This window comes from Rutidosis leptorrhynchoides, chromosome 8, assembly GCF_046630445.1.
Source record: "Rutidosis leptorrhynchoides isolate AG116_Rl617_1_P2 chromosome 8, CSIRO_AGI_Rlap_v1, whole genome shotgun sequence".
Lineage (NCBI taxonomy): Eukaryota > Viridiplantae > Streptophyta > Magnoliopsida > Asterales > Asteraceae > Rutidosis > Rutidosis leptorrhynchoides.
In genome coordinates this window covers 170612717-170624287 of record NC_092340.1, presented here as the reverse complement: position 1 = coordinate 170624287, position 11571 = coordinate 170612717, and the positions used below count along the sequence as shown (strand labels likewise).

The following is an 11571-nucleotide window of genomic DNA, read 5'->3' as shown; positions in this document are numbered from 1 at the left end:
GGCTATTAATGGGCTTTATATTTGTTTAACTAAATGAAAGTTTGTTAATGTTAATATAAAGATTTACAATTGGGCGTCCCTATAAATTACCATATACACTCGATCGGACACGATGGGCGGGGTATTTATATGTACGAATAATCGTTCATTTAACCGGACACGGGAATGGATTAATAGCCACTAGAATAATCAAAACAGGGGTGAAATTACATTCAAGGGTAATTGGTGTAATTGTTAATAAAATAGTAAAACCTTGGTTTACATGCAGTCGATAACCTGGTGTATTCATTAAACAAAGTATTAAAACCTTGTTACAATTCGAATCCCCAATTAGTTGGAATATTTATCTTCGGGTATAATAATGATTTGACAAGGACACTTGCAATTTATATTTATGACTGATGGACTGTTATGGACAAAAACCAGACGGACATATTAAATAATCCAGGACAAAGGACAATTAACCCATGGGCATAAAACTAAAATCAACACGTCAAACATCATGATTACGGAAGTTTAAATAAGCATAATTCTTTTATATCATATTTAATTTCCTTTATTTTATATTTAATTGCACTTCTAATTATCGCACTTTTATTTATTTTATTTTATCGCACTTTTAATTATCGTACTTTTTAATTATCGCAAGTTTATTTTATCGCACTTTTATTATTCACAATTTCATTATCATTATTTACTTTACGCTTTAATTTAAGTCTTGTATTTATTTTATATTTTACATTAGGTTTTAACTGCGACTAAAGTCTTAAAATCGACAAACCGGTCATTAAACGGTAAAAACCCCCCTTTATAATAATAATATTACTTATATATATATTTGTATTTTTATAAAAGTAAACTAATATAGCGTTGAGCTTTGTTTAAAGTTTTCCCTGTGGAACGAACCGGACTTACTAAAAACTACACTACTGTACGATTAGGTACACTGCCTATAAGTGTTGTAGCAAGGTTTAAGTATATCCATTCTATAAATAAATAAATATCTTGTGTAAAATTGTATCGTATTTAATAGTGTTTTCCTAGTAAAATAATAACTATTTTATATACACCTCGCTTAACATCACAAGGCTTCAACGAGAGGACCAAACTCATATCAGCACGACCGGGTATGCAGGGACATTGTAAGTTTCGTTTACTAGACACTTTTTCTAAATCGTAATTCTCCTTTTCTATGTAATTTTTTTATCCGATTTCATCATTTTATGTGATCTTAGTGGATACACAGCACCAGAATACGCACTTCTTGGTGTTTTATCAGATAAAGTTGACACTTACAGCTTTGGAGTTGTGATTCTTGAAACTATTAGTGGCCGAAGAAGTACTGAAGTGGTGTCTGGCACAGATTTACTTCTCGAAAATGTGAGATTAAGATTCAATGTTAATTTAATACTCCGTACCATCTTATTCTTATTTCTTCTTAGTTATACAGGCAATTGTGGTTCTTTGACCTCATTAATTAAATGTTTTTATATATAAAAATTATATAGGATGCCATTAAATTTATATATAGGACTTCATACAACAACAACAACAATAACAACAACAACAACAACAACATACCCAATCCCACATGTGTGAGGTATGGGGGAGGTGAGACGTAGATAATCCTTTCTCTATCCGAGAATAAAAAGAAGTCATGTCTCGGTCCATAAGTAGAACACTTCAAGAGTAGAGAAAGTCTTCCCTCCCTCTATATATAGATAGGACTTCATATATTTTTATAATTAGTGGTTCATGAAAGTAAATAGTTATTCTTTAGAAAGAAAATTACAAAGTACCACTCACATTGTGTAGTATCTCGTTGATCTTTTGAAGTTAGAGGAGAGTTCTTACCCTTTTTTCAATATTTGAGTTCAACTTGTTAATTGTTTTATGTGATTCATTAAACAGACATGGAAGTTGTATGAGAAAAAAATGCATTTGAACATCATTGATGAGATGTTGGATTTGAACCAAGACGAACAAGAACAAGTGATGAAAATAATTGAGATTGCTTTATTGTGCACCGAGTCACCAGTTTCAAACAGACCAACAATGTCAGAAGTGGTATTGATGCTTCGGGAAGGTCAGTTATTGGGGAATAGAGAGCTAACAAGACCTACTAATTTTGTGCACAATCAAGATAGGAGGATTCATATAGGCACTTGAAATACTTGCTTCTGAAAATTCTTACAATTCACATATGATTTAGGATTCTTACCGTGGACTATTGTGACCTTCTAATTGACACATAGTTAAATGATTTTTTTATTCAAAATCTTTTTTGTAATTCTTGTGAAAATGGCTGAAATTTAGTGTAATTGAAGGATGCAGCCTACACTTGTAAATGAGTTATGAGGTATAAGGTATATACTCATTAAGTGATAGATTACCCAGACCTAAAAATTGATTTTTCATTATTTACTATCATGTGTTGGTCTACTTAAAATTTGACCAAGTGTTTTTGTGCTATGTCTTTTTAATCAGCTAAAAATTTGACTAAGTGTTTTCTGTGCTATGTCTTTAATGGCGTGCATAAAATACATTAACATTACGCGCATGTCTCCAATCGTGACTGCGCACCTAAAGATATTAAATGGCCAATTGCGCGCAGCATATACTGCAATACAACTGACGTTGCGCACACTAATACTGCGCAAATCAGAGGATGATGTGGAATAAAAGCACAGGCTGAATAAGATAAAAGACGGTACAACGAATAAAGGACGGAATATCCATCATCGTACAAGTAGCAGAGGGTGGCAGAGTAACGGGATATGGAGTGGACCACATGAGTGCGTGGATTTATGCGACAGAATAGTACCACTTTGTACTATTCTGTCCCCTTTCTTTTTTCGTCTTCAACGTGGCAAGTAAAGGACAGCTACTTTCACCTACAAATACTCATTGCAAAGCTCATAAACAATACAATCAGGTAGGGAGCAAAAATACGTCACTCAACATTTAACTCTACCTACGTAATTGGAACATATAATCCACGGTTCTCAAGTAACGTTCCTTAAACATTAAATCCTAACACCGTCAGTGAGCCATCAACTCCGGCTAGCCCAAATGATGATGGGTCATGTTTAACCACCCTTTTTGAGAGTTAAACTCAAGGAACCCTTAAATCCCCCTTATTTTTTTTTATCTTGCTTAGACCGGAACCTTGGACTATTTTATGCTTGATCAATTTTCTTAGTTAGCTAAAATTTGGCTAAGCGTTTGGTGCTCCCTCTGAAGAAGAAGCACAAGAGGTAGCAAGGAAAACAATTCTGAAATTTGGCTATGTGATTGGTGCTCCCTCTGATGAGGCAGCACAAGAAAGTGCTGAAGAGGCAGCACAAGTTTGTTGCTCCCTCAAAAGAGACATCAACAAAAAGACGTTAAAATTTACTAAGTGTTTTGTTGTTTGGTGCTCCCTTTGAAGAGGTAGCACAAGAGGAAGTAAGGATTCCATGCTCAATCTTAAGAGGTGGTAAGGAAAACACCTAGTCAAAATTTAAGATTTTTCATGTTGTCCAAGTTTTAGTAAAATACAAAAGGATTATTCCTGTAACCACTTATGTTAGAATTGTGAAAAGGATAATTCTTGTTTGTGAAAAATATTACTATCTTAACCACTTCAAATATTATGGGAGATATTTTTTCATGACCCGTCCTAATCCATCTGGACGAATACATTACATTTGGTTACATTGAGAGGTACTTGACCTCTATATGATACATTTTACAAACATTGCATTCGTTTTTAAAAGACAAACTTTCTTTACATTGAAAGAAGACGACATGCATACCATTTCATAATATATCCAACTATAATTGACTTAATAATAATCTTGATGAACTCAACAACTCGAATGCAACGTCTTTTGAAATATGCCATTAATGACTCCAAGTAATATTCCTAAAATGAGCAAATGCACAACGGAAGACTTCTTTCATACCTGAGAATAAACATGCTTTAAAGTGTCAATCAAAAGGTTGGTGAGTTCAATAGTTTATCATAACAATCATTTTCATTAATTTAATAGACCACAAGATTTTCATTTTTCCATAAACATTATCTAATATCAGGCATTTCGCAAACTGCATAGAGATAAAAATCATTCATATGGTGAACGCTTGATAACCGAACTAACAGGATGCATATAGAATATCTATATCACTCCGGGACTCTCATCGGACATGATAATCGAAGTACTAAAGTATTCGTAACCCGAATGGGACGTGTCAAGGTCCATAGATCTATCTTTAGGATTCGCGTCAATTAGGGGCCATTTCCCTAATTCTTAGGCTACCAAGCTAAAAAGGTGAAATGTCCCGTTCTTATTGATTAAAAACGTTCCATATTAATTGATTTCGTTGCGAGGTTTTGACCTCTATATGAGACGTTTTTCAAAGACTGCATTCATTTTTAAACAAACCATAACCTTTATTTCATCAATAAAGGTTTAAAAAGCTTTACGTAGATTATCAAATAATGATAATCTAAAATATCCTGTTTACACACGACCATTACATAATGGTTTACAATACAAATATGTTACAACAAAATAAGTTTCTTGAATGCAGTTTTTACACAATATCATACAAGCATGGACTCCAAATCTTGTCCTTATTTAAGTATGCGACAGCGGAAGCTCTTAATAATCACCTGAGAATAAACATGCTTAAAACGTCAACAAAAATGTTGGTGAGTTATAGGTTTAACCTATATATATCAAATCGTAACAATAGACCACAAGATTTCATATTTCAATACACATCCCATACATAGAGATAAAAATCATTCATATGGTGAACACCTGGTAACAGACATTAACAAGATGCATATATATAAGAATATCCCCATCATTCCGGGACACCCTTCGGATATGATATAAATTTCGAAGTACTAAAGCATCCGGTACTTTGGATGGGGTTTGTTAGACCCAATAGATCTATCTTTAGGATTCGCGTCAATTAGGGTGTCTGTTCCCTAATTCTTAGATTACCAGACTTAATAAAAAGGGGCATATTCAATTTCGATAATTCAACCATAGAATGTAGTTTCACGTACTTGTGTCTATTTTGTAAATAATTTATAAAACCTGCATGTATTCTCATCCCAAAAATATTAGATTTTAAAAGTGGGACTATAACTCACTTTCACAGATTTTTACTTCGTCGGGAAGTAAGACTTGGCCACTGGTTGATTCACGAACCTATAACAATATATACATATATATCAAAGTATGTTCAAAATATATTTACAACACTTTTAATATATTTTGATGTTTTAAGTTTATTAAGTCAGCTGTCCTCGTTAGTAACCTACAACTAGTTGTCCACAGTTAGATGTACAGAAATAAATTGATAAATATTATCTTGAATCAATCCACGACCCAGTGTATACGTATCTCAGTATTGATCACAACTCAAACTATATATATTTTGGAATCAACCTCAACCCTGTATAGCTAACTCCAACATTCACATATAGAGTGTCTATGGTTGTTCCGAAATATATATAGATGTGTCGACATGATAGGTCGAAACATTGTATACGTGTCTATGGTATCTCAAGATTACATAATATACAATACAAGTTGATTAAGTTATGGTTGGAATAGATTTGTTACCAATTTTCACGTAGCTAAAATGAGAAAAATTATCCAATCTTGTTTTACCCATAACTTCTTCATTTTAAATCCGTTTTGAGTGAATCAAATTGCTATGGTTTCATATTGAAATCTATTTTATGAATCTAAACAGAAAAAGTATAGGTTTATAGTCGGAAAAATAAGTTACAAGTCGTTTTTGTAAAGGTAGTCATTTCAGTCGAAAGAACGACGTCTAGATGACCATTTTAGAAAACATACTTCCACTTTGAGTTTAACCATAATTTTTGGATATAGTTTCATGTTCATAATAAAAATCATTTTCTCAGAATAACAACTTTTAAATCAAAGTTTATCATAGTTTTTAATTAACTAACCCAAAACAGCCCGCGGTGTTACTACGACGGCGTAAATCCGGTTTTACGGTGTTTTTCGTGTTTCCAGGTTTTAAATCATTAAGTTAGCATATCATATAGATATAGAACATGTGTTTAGTTGATTTTAAAAGTCAAGTTAGAAGGATTAACTTTTGTTTGCGAACAAGTTTAGAATTAACTAAACTATGTTCTAGTGATTACAAGTTTAAACCTTCGAATAAGATAGCTTTATATGTATGAATCGAATGATGTTATGAACATCATTACTACCTTAAGTTCCTTGGATGAACCTACTGGAAAAGAGAAAAATGGATCTAGCTTCAATGGATCCTTGGATGGCTCAAAGTTCTTGAAGCAAAATCATGACACGAAAACAAGTTCAAGTAAGATCATCACTTGAAATAAGATTGTTATAGTTATAGAAATTGAACCAAAGTTTGAATATGATTATTACCTTGTATTAGAATGATAACCTACTGTAAGAAACAAAGATTTCTTGAGGTTGGATGATCACCTTACAAGAATGGAAGTGAGCTAGCAATCTTGAAAGTATTCTTGATTTTATGAAACTAGAACTTTTGGAATTTATGAAGAACACTTAGAACTTGAAGATAGAACTTGAGAGAGATCAATTAGATGAAGAAAATTGAAGAATTAAAGTGTTTGTAGGTGTTTTTGGTCGTTGGTGTATGGATTAGATATAAAGGATATGTAATTTTGTTTTCATGTAAATAAGTCATGAATGATTACTCATATTTTTGTAATTTTATGAGATATTTCATGCTAGTTGCCAAATGATGGTTCCCACATGTGTTAGGTGACTCACATGGGCTGCTAAGAGCTGATCATTGGAGTGTATATACCAATAGTACATACATCTAAAAGCTGTGTATTGTACGAGTATGAATACGGGTGCATACGAGTAGAATTGTTGATGAAACTGAACTAGGATGTAATTGTAAGCATTTTTGTTAAGTAGAAGTATTTTGATAAATGTATTGAAGTCTTTCAAAAGTGTATAAATACATATTAAAACACTACATGTATATACATTTTAACTAAGTCGTTAAGTCATCGTTAGTCGTTACATGTAAGTGTTGTTTTGAAACTTTTAGGTTAACGATCTTGTTAAATGTTGTTAACCCAATGTTTATAATATCAAATGAGATTTTAAATTATTATATTATCATGATATTATCATGTATGAATATCTCTTAATATGATATATATACATTAAATGTCTTTACAACGATAATCGTTACATATATGTCTCGTTTAAAAATCATTAAGTTAGTAGTCTTGTTTTTACATATGTAGTTCATTGTTAATATACTTAATGATATGTTTACTTATCATAGTATCATGTTAACTATATATATATCCATATATATGTCATCATATAGTTTTTACAAGTTTTAACGTTCGTGAATCACCGGTCAACTTGGGTGGTCAATTGTCTATATGAAACATATTTCAATTAATCAAGTCTTAACAAGTTTGATTGCTTAACATGTTGGAAACATTTAATCATGTAAATATCAATCTCAATTAATATATATAAACATGGAAAAGTTCGGGTCACTACAAAAGGGGCATATTCGATTCGATAATCCAGCCATAGAATGTAGTTTCAATTACTTGTGTCTATTACGTAAAACAGTTATAAAAGCAGTACATGTATTCTCAGTCCCAAAAATATATATTGCAAAAGCATTTAAAAAAGGAGCAAATGAAACTCACCTAATGTATTTTGTAGTAAAAATACATATGACGACATTGAACAAGTATAGGGTTGGTCTCGGATTCACGAACCTATATCATTTGTTTATTTATTAATACACAAAATCGTAATCGAACAATATATATATATATATATATATATATATATATATATATATATATATATATATATATATATATATATATATATATATATATATATATATATATATATATATATATATATATATATATATATATATATATGTTTCATGTATTTCTTTTGTATGTGAAAATATAAATTTTGTTATATTTAATGTATTAAATATATATATCATTTGTTTGTTAAAACTAATAATTGTACTTATACTAAAATGATATTTGTAATGGTAAAATGATAATATTGATAATACTTAATATTACTAAAAAAAAATAATGTTAAAAATAATTCTTTTAGTGATAAATATAATGATAATCATTTTAATAATAATAATTGTATTGCTAATACTAACACTTATAATAATAATAATAATAATAATAATAATAATAATAATAATAATAATAATAATAATAATAATAATAATAATAATAATAATAATAATAATAATAATTGTATTTCAAATTCTATATCTTTTCTTTTAATGTCAGCGTAGCTCTTTTGTCGACTTTGGGCGGTTTTCAACCGTTGTTGAATTTGGATGATCTTCTCGGTAGTTTCTTGTATAATCTCCGGACCCGTAATCTGTCTATCCCCCACTTCACTCCAACAAATCGGAGACCTGCACTTTCTACCATAAAGTGCTTCAAACGGCGCCATCTCAATGCTTGAATGGTAGCTGTTGTTGTAGGAAAATTCTGCTAATGGTAGATGTCGATCCCAACTGTTTCCGAAATCAATAACACATGCTCGTAGCATGTCTTCAAGCGTTTGTATCGTCCTTTCGCTCTGCCCATCAGTTTGTGGATGATAGGCAGTACTCATGTCTAGACGAGTTCCTAATGCTTGCTGTAATGTCTGCCAGAATCTTGAAATAAATCTGCCATCCCTATCAGAGATAATAGAGATTGGTATTCCATGTCTGGAGATGACTTCCTTCAAATACAGTCGTGCTAACTTCTCCATCTTGTCATCTTCTCTTATTGGCAAGAAGTGTGCTGATTTGGTGAGACGATCAACTATTACCCAAATAGTATCAAAACCACTTGCAGTCCTTGGCAATTTAGTGATGAAATCCATGGTAATGTTTTTCCATTTCCATTCCGGGATTTCAGGTTGTTGAAGTAGACCTGATGGTTTCTGATGCTCAGCTTTGACCTTAGAACACGTCAAACATTCTCCTACGTATTTAGCAACATCGGCTTTCATACCCGGCCACCAAAAATGTTTCTTGAGATCCTTGTACATCTTCTTCGTTCCAGGATGTATTGAGTATCTGGTTTTATGAGCTTCTCTAAGTACCATTTCTCTCATATCTCCAAATTTTGGTACCCAAATCCTTTCAGCCCTATACCGGGTTCCGTCTTCCTGAATATTAAGATGCTTCTCCGATCCTTTGGGTATTTCATCCTTTAAATTTCCCTCTTTTAAAACTCCTTGTTGCGCCTCCTTTATTTGAGTAGTAAGGTTATTATGAATCATTATATTCATAGATTTTACTCGAATGGGTTCTCTGTCCTTCCTGCTCAAGGCATCGGCTACCACATTTGCCTTCCCCGGGTGGTAACGAATCTCAAAGTCGTAATCATTCAATAATTCAATCCACCTACGCTGCCTCATATTCAGTTGTTTCTGATTAAATATGTGTTGAAGACTTTTGTGGTCGGTATATATAATACTTTTGACCCCATATAAGTAGTGCCTCCAAGTCTTTAATGCAAAAACAACCGCGCCTAATTCCAAATCATGCGTCATATAATTTTGTTCATGAATCTTCAATTGTCTAGACCATTAAGCAATCACCTTCGTTCATTGCATTAATACACAACCGAGACCTTGCTTTGATGCATCACAATAAATCACAAAATCATCATTCCCTTCAGGCAATGACAATATAGGTGCCGTAGTTAGCTTTTTCTTCAATAACTGAAACGCTTTCTCTTGTTCATCATTCCATTCAAATTTCTTCCCTTTATGCGTTAATGCAGTCAAGGGTTTTGCTATTCTGGAAAAGTCTTGGATGAACCTTCTGTAGTAACCAGCTAGTCCTAAAAACTGGCGTATGTGTTTCGGAGTTTTCGGGGTTTCCCACTTTTCAACAGTTTCTATCTTTGCCGGATCCACCTTAATACCTTCTTTGTTCACTATGTGACCGAGGAATTGAACTTCTTCCAACCAAAATGCACACTTTGAAAACTTAGCGTACAATTCTTCCTTTCTCAATACTTCTAACACCTTTCTCAAATGTTCACCGTGTTCTTGGTCATTCTTTGAGTAAATAAGTATGTCATCAATGAAAACAATGACAAACTTGTCAAGGTATGGTCCACACACTCGGTTCATAAGGTCCATGAACACAGCTGGTGCATTAGTTAAACCAAACGGCATGACCATAAACTCGTAATGACCATAACGTGTTCTGAAAGCAGTCTTTGGAATATCATCTTCTTTCACCCGCATTTGATGATACCCGGAACGTAAGTCAATCTTTGAATAAACAGACGAGCCTTGTAGTTGATCAAATAAGTCGTCGATTCTCGGTAGTGGGTAGCGGTTCTTGATGGTAAGTTTGTTCAACTCTCGGTAGTCGATACACAACCTGAATGTACCATCTTTCTTCTTGACAAACAAAACAGGAGCTCCCCACGGTGATGTGCTTGGTCGAATGAAACCACGCTCTAAAAGTTCTTGTAATTGGCTTTGCAGTTCTTTCATCTCGCTGGGTGCGAGTCTGTAAGGAGCACGAGCTATTGGTGCAGCTCCTGGTACAAGATCTATTTGAAATTCAACGGATCGATGTGGGGGTAATCCCGGTAATTCTTTCGGAAATACATCGGGAAATTCTTTTGCAATGGGAACATCATTGATGCTCTTTTCTTCAGTTTGTACTTTCTCGACGTGTGCTAGAACAGCATAGCAACCTTTTCTTATTAGTTTTTGTGCCTTCAAATTACTAATAAGATGTAGCTTCGTGTTGCCCTTTTCTCCGTACACCATTAAGGGTTTTCCTTTTTCTCGTATAATGCGAATTGCATTTTTGTAACAAACGATCTCTGCTTTCACTTCTTTCAACCAGTCCATACCGATTATCACATCAAAACTCCCTAACTCTACTGGTATTAAATCAATCTTAAATGTTTCGCTAACCAGTTTAATTTCTCGATTCCGACATATATTATCTGCTGAAATTAATTTACCATTTGCTAATTCGAGTAAAAATTTACTATCCAAAGGCGTCAATGGGCAACTTAATTTAGCACAAAAATCTCTACTCATATAGCTTCTATCCGCACCCGAATCAAATAAAACGTAAGCAGATTTATTATCAATAAGAAACGTACCCGTAACAAGCTCCGGGTCTTCCTGTGCCTCTGCCGCATTAATATTGAAAACTCTTCCGCGGCCTTGTCCATTCGTGTTCTCCTGGTTCGGGCAATTTCTAATAATGTGGCCCGGTTTTCCACATTTATAACAAACTACATTGGCATAGCTTGCTCCGACACTACTTGCTCCGCCATTACTCGTTCCGACACCATTTGTTCCTTTCGTTCTATTAACCCCTGGTCCGTAGACCTCACACTTCGCCGCGCTATGACCATTTCTTTTACACTTGTTGCAAAATTTGGTGCAGAACCCCGAGTGATACTTTTCACACCTTTGGCATAGCTGCTTCTGATTGTTGTTGTTGTTGCGGTTATTATTGTTGTTGGGATGA

The 11571-nt window shown here is 33.3% G+C and overlaps 1 protein-coding gene across 1 annotated transcript; it reads left to right on the top strand.

The window, feature by feature from the left end:
- Positions 1–1101: 1101 nt before the first annotated feature.
- On the top strand, positions 1102–2422 carry LOC139865016 (LRR receptor kinase SERK2-like). Its single transcript, XM_071853568.1, has 3 exons — positions 1102–1142; positions 1236–1380; positions 1912–2422. Exon 3 carries the CDS (start codon positions 1936–1938, stop codon positions 2167–2169), a length of 234 nt encoding a protein of 77 aa, XP_071709669.1. The 5' UTR covers positions 1102–1142; positions 1236–1380; positions 1912–1935; the 3' UTR covers positions 2170–2422.
- The last annotated feature ends 9149 nt before the right edge of the window (positions 2423–11571 follow it).

Excerpts from the sequence above, each read along its gene's own strand:
- LOC139865016 (XM_071853568.1), top strand. The coding sequence starts at position 1,936 with ATGCATTTGAACATCATTGATGAGATGTTGGATTTGAACCAAGACGAA.